This window comes from Neoarius graeffei, chromosome 19 (genome assembly GCF_027579695.1).
Source record: "Neoarius graeffei isolate fNeoGra1 chromosome 19, fNeoGra1.pri, whole genome shotgun sequence".
Classification (NCBI taxonomy): Eukaryota; Metazoa; Chordata; class Actinopteri; order Siluriformes; family Ariidae; genus Neoarius; species Neoarius graeffei.
Window position 1 is genome coordinate 13,217,985 of NC_083587.1, and position 14,774 is coordinate 13,232,758.

General features: G+C 44.6%; 1 protein-coding gene across 1 annotated transcript in view; it reads left to right on the plus strand.

The window, feature by feature from the left end:
- The window catches only part of pld1b (phospholipase D1b), a 96,276-nt gene that overhangs the window by 64,718 nt on the left and 16,784 nt on the right, over positions 1-14,774 (plus strand). The window contains exons 12-15 of the mRNA XM_060899681.1: positions 48-129; positions 529-639; positions 719-907; positions 1,434-1,644. Coding sequence (XP_060755664.1) covers positions 48-129; positions 529-639; positions 719-907; positions 1,434-1,644 — 593 coding nt within the window. The remainder of the gene's footprint in view (positions 1-47; positions 130-528; positions 640-718; positions 908-1,433; positions 1,645-14,774) is intronic.

Genomic DNA, 14,774 nt, shown 5'->3' on the forward strand with positions numbered 1-14,774 from the left:
GAGTAATATTCCCCGTTGTCTCTGATCGCGCTGTGTTATGTTTGCAGGCTGAGTCCCGAGATTTTCCTCAAAAGGCCAGTTGTTGAAGGAAACCGCTGGCGTCTGGACTGCATCCTGAAACGCAAAGCCGTGAGTGTCCCCTGCAGGATTTAGTTCTCTGCTCATCTGAGTCCATTCACCTCGTTATTATGATTTAATATATCAAGCTGAAAATAATAAAATAAAGATTTATTGATCATTTTCAAATAAAGAGCTGCGTTAAACACAGAAACGCTCCTGCACTGAGCTTCAGCTGATCAGACCTGCTGGAACAACCAGTGAGAGATTCATAGTTGTACAATAAATCCACAAACATGTTCACTAATATGACCGCTTTTAACAAACAAACACTTATTTAACTATTTGTTTGGTTTTTTGTTTGTTTGTTTCCAAGCTGAAAAGGTTCCTGTCTCATTAACTCTGTTTGTGCAGTGATCTGATGTTGTTAAAGATTTTTAGCGCTGTGACTCTCTGCTTTGTGGTTTGCAGCAAAAAGGAGTTCGGGTCTTCGTTATGCTCTATAAGGAAGTGGAACTTGCTCTTGGGATCAACAGTGAATACAGCAAGAGGACGTTGCAGCAGCTTCACCCCAACATCAAGGTAAATCAGGAGGAGGAGGGCTGAAGATGAGGCAGAGGATGAAACACCAGGATGATTGTTTTTTTTTTTCCTTTTCCAGGTGATGCGACATCCTGACCATGTCTCCTCCACCGTCTATCTGTGGGCTCATCACGAGAAGATTGTGGTCATTGACCAATCAGTGGCCTTTGTGGGCGGGATTGATTTGGCGTACGGACGCTGGGACGATCGAGAACACCGGCTAACTGATGTAGGGAGCGTGACGAGAACCCTCAACACGTCTGCAGAGGTGAACGAGCTGTTTAATAAACGTGGTGAAGTTTTCTGTGAGGAGAAATGTGTTTGTGTAACGTTTCTGGAAGGAGTCTCCACTGTCAGCGCTGTGTAACAGTCAGAGGTGAAGCTGGAACTTTAAGGACAGAGGAGTTTACACTTCTTTACAGTTCTTCAGTAACATGATGGAACAAGCTGCGTGTTTTTCTTATTAATTTCATGAGAGAATAAAGAGACACTGCCGAGGGAACGAGTGTAAGAGAGAGGAACGAACCTGTTTCACTGTTGTTCCACAACATTAAACGTTATTGTAAACAGATAAAAAGTATAACATTGCTCTTTAATAATAAATGGTAATTGTTGTTAAATCGCTGTGGTGTAAGAGGAATAAAACACTTGGGAACATGCTGTTGGAGGAAAATAATCAGCAGCAGGATGGTAACAGTAACGGTAACTCTGCTTCATCACACCATCCTGTCGTGGATTATTTTCCTATAACAGCACCACACATTGTTTACTAACCCACTCTGTGTGTGTTTCAGAATGTAGCAGAAGCGTCTCTCTCCATGGCGTCTCCTTCTAACGGTCTCGCACAAAGTAAAAGTAAAAATTCCGGCAGGGATTTGGAAGAGCAGCCCAAACTTCGAGGTTACGGGAAATCCAGGAGGAGTCGCTTCAGCATCAGGAAACACCTGCAGAGACATGGGCTGGCGCACGCCGACAGTGTGAGCAGCACGGAGAGCTCTGAGGAAAGTGAGTTCAGATAATAATTCTAATAAACTCCTGATCAGGTCTGAGTGCTGAACACATCACAATGGGGAGAAGGAAGAGCTCTTAAAGCTGGAAATCGTAATCGACAGGAACTCTGAGGAACACAGATATATAACACAGGATGAAGTTCTCAGGACTGTTACTGATTGTCTTCTGTATCTGTATTTATATCATACTGAAACTGATGCAGAGAATTTTTACTAGAATCACTTTTAGCTTTAAAATATTTTCATTTTCACTGTTTTATTTAACAAACAGGAAAAAAACGGCTTTTGACAGCACAGTCTTTTGGGGCCCAGTGCGTTTTTTTTTAAATTTATTTTATTTTATTTTGTATCTTTAAAAGTTGCTTTATTTTTAGAGAGGGTGCTGATGCAATACCCTGGATCAGTATCGGGCCGATACCAGCAAAAAATGTGGGATCAGATATCTGAGAAGAAAAAAGAATGAATTTGAGCCGATCCAGTAACACATGGAAAAGATCGGAATTGAATTTGGAAGATCTTTTTTGGAAATGGAAATGTTTAAATATAATGAGACAGTTCTATTTTTAGGATTAATTTTTATTATATTTATATTTTATAATTTATTAAATTTGCATGTAAGTTTTGTATAAAAGCTGCAGTTTTGTGCACGATGTGTTTTTAGCTGTGGGGTTTTCCCTGTATTTATTTAAAATCTTGTTAGTTTTTAAAGAAAAAAAAATCGATGCAGGCAAATTACCAAGGTTTCAGTATCTGTGCTGGTGGGAGTGAAGAAAAAGCAAGAGATGTTTTGACATAGTCGCTTTTTTCCACAGGTTTTGCTAACAGTATTTGCAGCAAACAAAATTTAATTCCACTGAAATGGATGGAGTTAAAAGTTCACATTCCCTCATGTCTGTGTCGGGCTGGTGAGTGAAGCTCACTAAACACCCCAAGTGTTTGTTCCCGAGTGTTTTGTTCCCGAGTGTTTGTTCCCGAGAGTTTATTCCTGAGTGCTTGTTCCTGGGTGTTTGTTCCCGGGTGTTTGTTCCCAGGTGTTTATTCCTGAGTGCTTGTTCCCGGGTGTTTGTTCCCGGGTGTTTGTTCCTGGGTGTTTTGTTTCCGAGTGTTTGTTCCCGAGTGTTTATTCCTGAGTGTTTGTTCCTGGGTGTTTTGTTCCCGAGTGTTTGTTCCTGGGTGTTTTGTTCCCGAGTGTTTGTTCCCGGGTGTTTTGTTCCCGAGTGTTTGTTCCCAAGTATTTGTTCCCGGGTGTTTTCTTCCCAAGTGTTTGTTCCCAGGTTTTTTGTTCCCGGGTGTTTTGTTCCCAAGTGTTTATTCCTGAGTGTTTGTTCCTGGGTGTTTTGTTCGCGAGTGTTTGTTCCCGAGTGTTGGTTCCTGGGTGTTTAGTTCCCGAGTGTTTGTTCCCGAATGTTTGTTCCCGGGTGTTTTGTTCCCGGGTGTTTTGTTCCCAAGTGTTTGTTCCCGAGTGTTTGTTCCCGGGTGTTTTGTTCGCGAGTGTTTGTTCCCGAGTGTTGGTTCCCAGGTGTTTTGTTCCCGAGTGTTTGTTCCTGAGTGTTTGTTCCCGGGTGTTTTGTTCCCAAGTGTTTGTTCCTGAGTGTTTATTCCTGAGTGTTTGTTCCTGGGTGTTTTGTTCCCGAGTATTTGTTCCTGGGTGTTTTGTTCCCAGGTGTTTTGTTCCCGAGTGTTTGTTCCCAGGTGTTTTATTCCCGAGTGTTTGTTCCCGGGTGTTTTGTTCCCGAGTGTTTGTTCCCCAGTGTTTGTTCCCGGGTGTTTTCTTCCCGAGTGTTTGTTCCCAGGTTTTTTGTTCCTGGGTGTTTTGTTCCCAAGTGTTTGTTCCTGAGTGTTTATTCCTGAGTGTTTGTTCCTGGGTGTTTTGTTCCCGAGTGTTTGTTCCTGAGTGTTGGTTCCCGAGTGTTTTGTTCCCAGGTGTTTTGTTCCCGAGTGTTTGTTCCCGGGTGTTTTGTTCCCAAGTGTTTGTTCCCGAGTGTTTGTTCCCAGGTTTTTTGCTCCTGGGTGTTTTGTTCGCGAGTGTTTGTTCCTGAGTGTTGGTTCCCGGGTGTTTTGTTCCCGAGTGTTTGTTCCCGAGTGTTTGTTCCCGGGTGTTTTGTTCCCCAGTGTTTGTTCCCAGGTTTTTTGTTCCTGGGTGTTTTGTTCCCAAGTGTTTGTTCCTGAGTGTTTATTCCTGAGTGTTTGTTCCTGGGTGTTTTGTTCCCGAGTGTTTGTTCCTGGGTGTTTTGTTCCCAGGTGTTTTGTTCCCGAGTGTTTGTTCCCGGGTGTTTTGTTCCCGAGTGTTTGTTCCCAGGTTTTTTGTTCCCGGGTGTTTTGTTCCCAAGTGTTTGTTCCCGAGTGTTTGTTTCCAGGTTTTTTGTTCCCGGGTGTTTTGTTCGCGAGTGTTTGTTCCCGAGTGTTGGTTCCCGGGTGTTTTGTTCCCCGGTGTTTTGTTCCTAAGTGTTTGTTCCCGAGTGTTTGTTCTCAGGTTTTTAAGATGGCATTCTATTGTCTGATCCCGCAGAAGTCAAGGGCAGATGGGTGGAACACTTCGGTGATTTGCTAAACCTTCCCAGTGATGTTGACTTTACAGTTGTGGACGAACTAGATCAATTACCAATTATGCAATCTATGGATCATCCTATTGCAGATCAGGAGCTGGACAAAGCTATCTGAAATACCAAACTAGGGAAGAGCCCTAGCTCGGATGGTGTCCTTCCAGAAGTTATTTTTTGTGGTGGCTGCTGCCTGAGAGCTTTTCTTCTTACCCTCTTTAATATCATCTTGGCAACTGAAATGATTCCTCAAGAGTGGAAAGATGCAATCATCACCATCTTATTTAAGAAGGGCGACAGAAGCGAGTGTGGAAATTACAGAGGGATATCTCTACTAAGCGTTGTGGGGAAAAATATTTGCAGGTATCATCTTGCAAAGACTACAATTGCTTGCTGAATTTATATATCCTCAGTCTCAGTCAGGGTACCGAGCTGGTAGGGGCACTATTGATGGAATATTCACCCTTCGTCAGCTTATGGAAAAGACCAGAGAGCAACGCAAAAACTTGTATATAGTCTTTGTAGACTTCTTAAAAGCTTTCGACACCATCAATCATGAACTTCTCTTTATGATCCTAAGTAAATTGGGCTGCCCGCCCAAGTTCATAAGAATAATAAAGAAGATGTATTCTGATGTTCATGCCAGACTAATTGTAGACGGAGAACTAATCCAGGCATTCGAATACAACTGTGGTGTCAAGCAGGGATGCAAATTAGCACCAACTCTTTTTGGCATCTATGCAGCTGTCCTGCTGTGGCTAGCCTTTAAGAAAATCAAACATACCTGCAGTATTCAGATAAGATTCCGGTTTGATGGTGATCTCTTTGATCTTCGCAGACTTAAAGCAAAAACAAAAGTCCTTATGGAATTTATCAGAGAAGCACAGTATGCCGATGATATTACCATATTCGGCGATACCCCAGAAGGCCTGCAGTCACTACTTACATCCTATAATCAACTTGCTAAAAGAATGGGGATGCGCATTAACACAACAAAGACGGAGACCATGTGTATTGGTAATACTGCTGACTTCTTTGTTGATGGCAAAAAGCTGGCCATTGTCACTCACTTCAAGTACCTTGGTAGTTACCTGTCAAGTGACTGTTCAATGAGAGCGGAGCTCACATCTCGCATCCAAACGGTATCATGTGCCTATGGTCAGCTCCGGAAAAGAGTCTTCGACTCACGAGATCTTACTGTACCAACCAGGTTCGCTGTTTACAACCAATGCCTAATGCCACTCTTATTGTACGGTTGCGAGGCATGGACTATCTATCAACATGAAGTTAGGGAGCTTTGTTCTCTGCAACAACGCCATCTACGTCTCATTCTCAAGATCAAGTGGGATGATTTTATAAGCAATGAGGAAGTCCTCCGACGCGCAAATGTCGAAGACATCGAAATCAAGTTAGTTAGGAGTCATGTCCGCTGGCTGGGATACCTCTGCCGCATGGATGATAACAGAGTCCCAAGACAACTATTATTCTCTGAATTAGCAAGTGGATCGCGACCTGTCGGCCGTCCCAAACTAAGGTTTAAGGACATTTTGAAAAAAGATCTGAAACGTGGAAGCGTGTTGGGTACGTGGAATCACTCTGCACTCAATAGAGAGAAATGGAGAGCGGTTACAAAGACCATCTGCAAGTCGTATTGCGATAGAAGAGTTGTACCGTACCACAAGCAAAGGGAAGCCCGCCGGAAGAGAGAGAAGAAATGAACTGTGAATTGCCTGTTTTGCAGGTCTTGGGGTGTATATATATGTTCCCGGGTGTTTTGTGCCCGGGTGTTTTGTTCGTGAGTGTTTGTTCCCGAGTGTTTTGTTCCCGGGTGTTTTGTTCCTGGATGTTTTGTTCCCGAGTGTTTTTTCCCGGGTGTTTGTTCACGAGTGTTTTGTTCCCGTGTTTGTTCCCAGGTTTTTTGTTCCCGGGTGTTTTGTTCCCGGGTGTTTGTTCCCGGTTGTTTGTTCCCAGGTTTTTTTGTTCCCGAGTGTTTGTTCCCAAGTGTTTGTTCCCCGGTGTTTTGTTCCCAAGTGTTTTGTTCCCAGGTATTTTGTTCCCAGGTGTTTTGTTCCTGGGTGTTTGTTCCTGGGTGTTTGTTCCCGGGTGTTTGTTCCCAGGTGTTTTGTTCCCAAGTGTTTTGTTCCCGGGTGTTTTTCCCAGGTTTTTTGTTCTCGAGTGTTTGTTCCGGAGTGTTTGTTCCCGAGTGTTTTGTTCCCAAGTGTTTTGTTCCCGGGTGTTTTTCCCAGGTTTTTTTGTTCCCGAGTGTTTGTTCCTGAGTATTTTGTTCCCGGGTGTTTTGTTCCTGGGTGTTTTGTTCCCAGGTGTTTGTTCCCGGGTGTTTGTTCCCAAGTGTTTTGTTTCCGGGTGTTTTTCCCAGGTTTTTTGTCCCCAGGTGTTTTGTTCCCGAGTGTTTTGTTCCTGAGTGTTTGTTCCCAGGTGTTTTGTTCCTGAATATTTGTTCCTGGGTGCTTGTTCCCAGGTGTTTGTTCCCGAGTGTTTGTTCCCAGGTGTTTTGTTCCCAGGTGTTTTGTTCCCGAGTGTTTTGTTCCCAGGTGTTTTGTTCCCGAGTGTTTGTTCCCGGGTGTTTTGTTCCTGAGTATTTGTTCCCAGGTGTTTGTTCCCAGGTTTTTTGTTCCCGGGTGTTTTGTTCCTGGGTGTTTTGTTCCTGAATGTTTGTTCCTGGGTGTTTGTTCCCAGGAGTTTGGTCCCGAGTGTTTTGTTCCGGAGTGTTAGTTCCCGGGTGTTTTTTTCCCGGGTGTTTGTTCCCGGATGTTTTTTTCCCGGGTGTTTGTTCCTGAGTGTGTTGTTCCTGAGTGTTTGTTCCCGGGTGTTTGTTCCTGAGTGTTTTGTTCCCGAGTATTTGTGCCCAGGTTTTTTGTTCCCGGGTGTTTTGTTCGCGAGTGTTTGTTCCCGAGTGTTGGTTCCTGGGTGTTTTGTTCCCGGGTGTTTGTTCCTGATTGTTTTGTTCCCGTGTTTGTTCCCAGGTTTTTTGTTCCCAGGTGTTTTGTTCCTGGGTGTTTGTTCCCGGGTGTTTGTTCCCAGGTTTTTTTGTTCCCGAGTGTTTGTTCCCAGGTGTTTTGTTCCCAGGTGTTTTGTTCCCAGGTATTTTGTTCCCGGGTGTTTGTTCCCGGGTGTTTGTTCCCGGGTGTTTGTTCCCAAATGTTTTATTCCCAAGTGTTTTGTTCCCGGGTGTTTTGTTCCCGGGTGTTTTTCCCAGGTTTTTTGTTCCCGAGTGTTTTGTTCCCGAGTGTTTTGTTCCCGAGTGTTTGTTCCCAGGTTTTTTGTTCCCGGGTATTTTGTTCCTGGGTGTTTTGTTCCTGAATGTTTGTTCCTGGGTGTTTGTTCCCAGGAGTTTGTTCCCGGGTGTTTGTTCCCAGGTGTTTTGTTCCCAGGTGTTTTGTTCCCAGGTGTTTTGTTCCCTGGTGTTTTGTTCCCGGGTGTTTGTTCCTGGATGTTTTGTTCCCGGGTGTTTGTTCCCGAATGTTTTGTTCCTGAGTGTTTGTTCCCAAGTGTTTTGTTCCCGGGTGTTTTTCCCAGGTTTTTTGTTCCCGAGTATTTGTGCCCAGGTTTTTTGTTCCCAGGTGTTTTGTTCCTGGGTGTTTTGTTCCCGAGTGTTTTGTTCCCGGGTGCTTTGTTCCCCGGTGTTTTGTTCCTGAGTATTTGTTCCTGGGTGTTTTGTTTCTGGGTGTTTTGTTCCTGAATGTTTGTTCCTGGGTGTTTGTTCCCAGGAGATTGTTCCCGAGTGTTTTGTTCCGGAGTGTTTGTTCCTGGGTGTTTTGTTCCCCGGTGTTTTGTTCCCGGGTGTTTGTTCTCAGATGTTTTGTTCCCAGATGTTTGTTCCCGAGTGTTTTGTTCCTGAGTGTTTGTGTCCTGAGTGGGTGTTTGTTCCCAGTTTTTTTTGTTTCCGGGTGTTTTGTTCCTGGGTGTTTTGTTCCCAAGTGTTTGTTCCCAAGTGTTTTGTTCCCGAGTATATGTTCCCGGGTGTTTTGTTCCCAGATTTTTTATTCCCAGGTGTTTGTTCCCGAGTGTTTTGTTCCCGGGTGTTTTTCCCAGGTTTTTTGTTCCCGAGTGTTTTGTTCCCGAGTGTTTGTTCCCAGGTGTTTTGTTCCCTGGTGTTTTGTTCCCGGGTGTTTATTCCTGGATATTTTGTTCCCGGGTGTTTGTTCCCGAATGTTTTGTTCCTGACTGTTTGTTCCCGGGTGTTTGTTACCGAATGTTTTGTTCCTGACTGTTTGTTCCTGGGTGTTTGTTCCCGAGTGTTTTGTTCCTGAGTGTTTGTTCCCGGGTGTTTGTTCCCGAGTCTTTTGTTCCCGAGTATTTGTGCCCAGGTTTTTTGTTCCCGGGTGTTTGTTCCCGAGTGTTTTGTTCCTGAGTGTTTGTTCCCGAGTCTTTTGTTCCCAAGTATTTGTGCCCAGGTTTTTTTCCGGAGTGTTTGTTCTCGAGTGTTTTGTCCCCAAGTGTTTTGTCCCCAAGTGTTTTGTCCCCGGGTGTTTTTCCCAGGTTTTTTTTTCCTGAGTGTTTGTTCATGATTGTTTTGTTCCCAAGTGTTTTGTCCCCTGGTGTTTTCCCAGGTTTTTTGTTCCTTAGTGTTTGTTCCCGAGTGTTTTATTCCCGGGTGTTTTTCCCAGGTTTTTTGTTCCCGAGTGTTTTGTTCCCGAGTGTTTTGTTCCCGGGTGTTTTTCCCAGGTTTTCTGTTCCGGAGTGTTTGTTCCCAGGTGTTTTGTTCCCTGGTGTTTTGTTCCCGGGTGTTTTTTCCCTAATGTTTTGTTCCCGGGTGTTTGTTCCTGATTGTTTTGTTCCCATGTTTGTTCCCAGGTTTTTTGTTCCTGGGTGTTTGTTCCCGGGTGTTTGTTCCCAATTTTTTTTGTTCCCGAGTGTTTGTTCCCAGGTGTTTTGTTCCCAAGTGTTTTGTTCCCAGTTGTTTTGCTCCCGGTGTTTGTTCCCAAGTGTTTTGTTCCTGAGTGTTTGTTCCCGGGTGTTTGTTCCCAGTTTTTTTGTTTCCGGGTGTTTTGTTCCCGGGTGTTTTTTTCCTGAGTGTTTTGTTCCCGAGTGTTCCCGAGTGTAAGTTCCCCGGTGATTTGTTCCCAGATTTTTTATTCCCAGGTGTTTGTTCCCGAGTGTTTTGTCCCAGAGTGTTTGTTCCCAGGTGTTTTGTTCCCTGGTGTTTTGTTCCCGGGTGTTTGTTCCCGGATGTTTTGTTCCCGGGTGTTTTGTTCCTGAGTGTTTGTTCCTGGGTGTTTGTTACCAAGTCTTTTTTTCCGAGTATTTGTGCCCAGGTTTTTTGTTCCCAGGTGTTTTGTTCCCAAGTGTTTTGTTCCCTGGTGTTTTTCCCAGGTTTTTTGTTCCTGAGTTTGTGTTCCCGAGTGTTTTGTTCCCGGGTGTTTTTCCCAGGTTTTTTGTTCCCGAGTGTTTTGTTACCAAGTGTTTTGTCCCTGGGTGTTTTTCCCTGATTTTTTTGTTCCTGAGTGTTTGTTCCGGAGTGTTTTGTTCCCAAGTGTTTTGTTTCCGGGTGTTTTTCCAGGTTTTTTGTTCCCGAGTGTTTTGTTACCAAGTGTTTTGTCCCCGGGTGTTTTTCCCTGTTTTTTTGTTCCTGAGTGTTTGTTCCCGAGTGTTTTGTTCACAAGTGTTTTGTTCCCGGGTGTTTTTCCCAGGTTTTTTGTTCCGGAGTGTTTGTTCCCAGGTGTTTTGTTCCCTGGTGTTTTGTTCCCGGGTGTTTGTTCCCTGATGTTTTGTTCCCGGGTGTTTTGTTCCCGGGTGTTTGTTCCTGATTGTTTTGTTCCCATATTTGTTCCCAGGTCTTTTGTTCCCGGGTGTTTTGTTCCTGGGTGTTTGTTCCCGGTGTTTGTTCCCAGTTGTTTGTTCCCAGGTATTTTGTTCCCGGGTGTTTGTTCCCAGGTGTTTTGTTCCCAAGTGTTTTGTTCCTGGGTGTTTTTCCCAGGTTTTTTGTTCCCAAGTGTTTGTTCCCATATTTGTTCCCAGGTTTTTTGTTCCCGGGTGTTTTGTTCCTGAATGTTTGTTCCTGGGTGTTTGTTCCCAGGAGTTTGTTCCTGAGTGTTTTGTTCCAGAGTGTTTGTTCTCAGGTGTTTTGTTCCCTAGTGTTTTGTTCCCGGGTGTTTGTTCCTGGATGTTTTGTTCCCGGTGTTTGTTCCCGAATGTTTTGTTCCTGAGTGTTTGTTCCCGGGTGTTTGTTCCCCAGTATTTTCTTCCCAAGTATTTGTGCCCAGGTTTTTTGTTCCCGGGTGTTTTGTTCCCAAGTGTTTTGTTCCCGGGTGTTTTTCCCAGTTTTTTTTCCCGAGTGTTTGTTCCTGAGTGTTTTGTTCCCAAGTGTTTTGTTCCCGGGTGTTTTTCCCAGGATGTTTTTCCTGTGTGTTTGTTCCCGAGTGTTTTGTTCCCAAGTGTTTTGTTCCCAGGTGTTTTTCTCAGGTTTTTTGTTCCGGAGTGTTTGTTCCCATGTGTTTTGTTCCCTGTTGTTTTGTTCCCGGGTGTTTGTTCTCGGATGTTTTGTGCCCGGGTGTTTGTTCCCGAGTGTTTTGTTCCTGAGTGTTTGTTCTTGGGTGTTTGTTCTCGGATGTTTTGTTCCCGGGTGTTTGTTCCCGAGTGTTTGTTCCCAAGTGTTTTGTTCCCAGGTGTTTTGTTCCCTGGTGTTTTGTTCCTGAGTATTTGTTCCCAGGTGTTTGTTCCCAGATTTTTTGTTCCCTGGTGTTTTGTTCCTGGGTGTTTTATTCCTGAATGTTTGTTCCTGGGTGTTTGTTCCCAGGAGTTTTTTTCCACGTGTTTTGTTCCCGAGTGTTTTGTTCCCGAGTGTTTGTTCCCGGGTGTTTTGTTCCCGGGTGTTTCTTCCCGGATGTTTTGTTCCTGGGTGTTTGTTCCCGAGTGTTTTGTTCCTGAGTGTTTGTTCCCGGGTGTTTGTTCCCGAGTGTTTTGTTCCCGAGTATTTGTGCCCAGGTTTTTTGTTCCTGGGTGTTTTGTTCGCGAGTGTTTGTTCCCGAGTGTTGGTTCCTGGGTGTTTTGTTCCCGAGTGTTTTGTTCCTGAGTGTTTGTTCCCAGGTTTTTTGTTTCCATGTGTTTTGTTCCCGATTGTTCTGTTCCTGAATGTTTGTTCCTGGGTGCTTGTTCCCAGGAGTTTGTTCCCGAGTGTTTTGTTCCCGGGTGTTCGTTCCCAGGTATTTTGTTCCTGGGTGTTTTGTTCCCGAGTGTTTTGTTCCCAGGTATTTTGTTCCTGGGTGTTTTGTTCCTGGGTGTTTGTTCCCAGGAGATTGTTTCTGAGTGTTTTGTTCCTGGGTGTTTGTCCTCAGATGTTTTGTTCCCGGGTGTTTGTTCCCGAGTGTTTTTTTCCTGGGTGTTTTGTTCCCTGTTGTTTTGTTCCCCGGTGTTTGTTCTCAGATGTTTTGTTCCCGGGTGTTTGTTCCTGAGTGTTTTGTTCCTGATTGTTTGTTCCCGGGTGTTTGTTCCCAGTTTTTTTGTTCCCGGGTGTTTTGTTCCCGGGTGTTTTGTTCCCGAGTGTTTGTTCCCGAGTGTTTTGTTCCCGAGTGTATGTTCCCGGGTGTTTTGTTCCCAGATTTTTTATTCCCAGGTGTTTGTTCCCGAGTGTTTTGTTCTGGAGTGTTTGTTCCCAGGTGTTTTGTTCCTTGTTGTTTTGTTCCCGGGTGTTTGTTCCCGGATGTTTTGTTCCCGGGTGTCTGTTCCCCAGTATTTTGTTCCCAAGTATTTGTGCCCAGGTTTTTTGTTCCCGGGTGTTTTGTTCCCAAGTGTTTTTTTCCCGGGTGTTTTTCCCAGGTTTTTTGTTCCCAAGTGTTTTGTTCCCAAGTGTTTTGTTCCCGGGTGTTTTTCCCAGGTTTTTTTCCCCGAGTGTTTGTTCCCGAGTGTTTTGTTCCCAAGTGTTTTGTCCCCGGGTGTTTTTCCCAGGATGTTTTTCCTGAGTGTTTGTTCCCGAGTGTTTTGTTCCCAAGTGTTTTGTTCCCGGGTGTTTTTCCCAGGTTTGTTGTTCCGGAGTGTTTGTTCCCTGGTGTTTGTTCCCAGATTTTTTGTTCCTGGGTGTTTTGTTCCTGGGTATTTTATTCCTGAATGTTTGTTCCTGGGTGTTTGTTCCCAGGAGTTTTTTTCCACGTTTTTTGTTCCCGAGTGTTTTGTTCCGGAGTGTTTGTTCCTGGGTGTTTTGTTCCCTGATGCTTTGTTCCCGGATGTTTGTTCCCGATTGTTTTGTTCCTGAGTGTTTGTTCCCGGGTGTTTGTTCCTGAGTGTTTTGTTCCCAAGTATCTGTGCCCAGGTTTTTTGTTCCTGGGTGTTTTGTTCCCTGATGTTTTGTTCCCGGATGTTTGTTTTGTTCCTGAGTGTTTGTTCCCGAGTGTTGGTTCCTGGGTGTTTTGTTCCCGAGTGTTTTGTTCCTGAGCGTTTGCTCACAGGTTTTTTGTTCCCATGTGTTTTGTTCCTAGGTGTTCTGTTCCTGAATGTTTGTTCCTGGGTGCTTGTTCCCAGGAGTTTGTTCTCGAGTGTTTTGTTCCCGGGTGTTCGTTCCCAGGTGTTTTGTTCCCAGGTGTTTTGTTCCCGAGTGTTTGTTCCTGGGTGTTTTGTTCCTGGGTGTTTTGTTCCTGGGTGTTTTGTTCCTGGGTGTTTGTTCCTGGGTGTTTGTTCCCAGGAGATTGTTCCCAGTTGTTTTGTTCCGGAGTGTTTGTTCCTGGGTGTTTTGTTCCCCTGTGTTTTGTTCCTGGGTGTTTGTTCTCAGATGTTTTGTTCCCGGGTGTTTGTTCCCGAGTGTTTTGTTCCTGAGTGTTTGTTTCCGGGTGTTTGTTCCCAGTTTTTTTGTTTCCAGGTGTTTTGTTCCCGGGTGTTTTGTTCCCGAGTGTTTGTTCCCGAGTGTTTTGTTCCAGAGTGTATGTTCCCGGGTGTTTTGTTCCCAGATTTTTTATTCCCAGGTGTTTGTTTCCAGGTGTTTTGTTCCCTGGTGTTTTGTTCCCGGGTGTTTGTTCCTGGATGTTTTGTTCCCGGGTGTTTGTTCCCGAGTATTTGTGCCCAGGTTTTTTGTTCCCGGGTGTTTGCTCCCGAGTCCTTTGTTCCCGAGTATTTGTGCCTAGTTTTTTTTCCCCGAGTGTTTGTTCCCGAGTGTTTTGTCCCCGGGTGTTTTTCCCAGGTTTTTTTTCCTGAGTGTTTGTTCCTGAGTGTTTTGTTCCCAAGTGTTTTGTTCCCTGGTGTTTTTCCCAGGTTTTTTGTTCCTGAGTGTTTGTTCCCGAGTGTTTTGTTCCCGAGTGTTTTGTTCCCGGGTGATTTTCCCAGGTTTTTTGTTCCCGAAAGTGTGTTTTTCCCAGGTTTTTTGTTCCCGAGTGTTTTGTTCCCAAGTGTTTTGTTCCCGGGTGTTTTTCCCAGGTTTTTTGTTCCCGAGTGTTTTGTTCCCAAGTGTTTTGTCCCCAGGTGTTTTTCCCTGGTTTTTGTTCCTGAGTGTTTGTTCCCGAGTATTTGTTCCCAAGTGTTTTGTTCCCGGGTGTTTTTCCCAGGTTTTTTGTTCCGGAGTGTTTGTTCCCAGGTGTTTTGTTCCCTTGTGTTTTGTTCCCGGGTGTTTGTTCCCTGATGTTTTGTTCCGGAGTGTTGGTTCCTGGGTGTTTTGTTCCCTGGTGTTTTGTTCCCGGGTGTTTGTTCCTGGGTGTTTGTTCCCAGGTGTTTGTTCCCAAGTTTTTTTGTTCCCGAGTGTTTGTTCCCAGGTATTTTGTTCCCGGGTGTTTGTTCCCAGGTGTTTTGTTCCCAAGTGTTTTGTTCCCGAGTGTTTGTTCCCAGGTTTTTTGTTCCCGGGTGTTTTGTTCCTGAATGTTTTTTCCTGGGTGTTTGTTCCCAGGAGTTTGTTCCCGAGTGTTTTGTTCCAGAGTGCTTGTTCCCAGGTGTTTTGTTCCCGGTTGTTTGTTCCCGAGTGTTTTATTCCTGAGTGTTTGTTCTCGGGTGTTTGTTCCCGAGTGTTTTGTTCCCGAGTATTTGTGCCCAGGTTTTTTGTTCCCGGGTGTTTTGTTCCCAAGTGTTTTGTTCCCGGGTGTTTTTCCCAGGTTTTTTGTTCCCGAGTGTTTTGTTCCCGGGTGTTTTTCCCAGGTTTTTTGTTCCTGAGTGTTTTGTTCCCAAGTGTTTTGATCCCGGGTGTTTTTCCCAGGTTTTTTGTTCCCGAGTGTTTTGTTCCCGGGTGTTTTTCCCAGATTTTTTTTTCCCGAGTGTTTGTTCCCGAGTGTTTTGTTCCCGGGTGTTTTTCCCAGGTTTTTTGTTCCCGAGTGTTTTGTTCCCAAGTGTTTTGATCCTGGTTGTTTTTCCCAGGTTTTTTGTTCCCGAGTGTTTTGTTCCCAAGTGTTTTGTTACTGGGTGTTTTTCCCAGGTTTTTTGTTCCCAAGTGTTTTGTTCCCGAGTGTTTTGTTCACGAGTGTTTTGTTCCCGGGTGTTTTTCCCAGGTTTTTTGTTTCGGAGTGTTTTGTTCCCAAGTGTTTTGTCCCCGGGTGTTTTTCCCAGGATTTTTGTTCCCGAGTGTTTTGTTCCCAAGTGTTTTGTTCCCGGGTGTTTTTCCCAGGTTTTTTGTTCCCGAGTGTTTGTTCCCAGGTGTTTTGTTCCCTGGTGTTTTGTT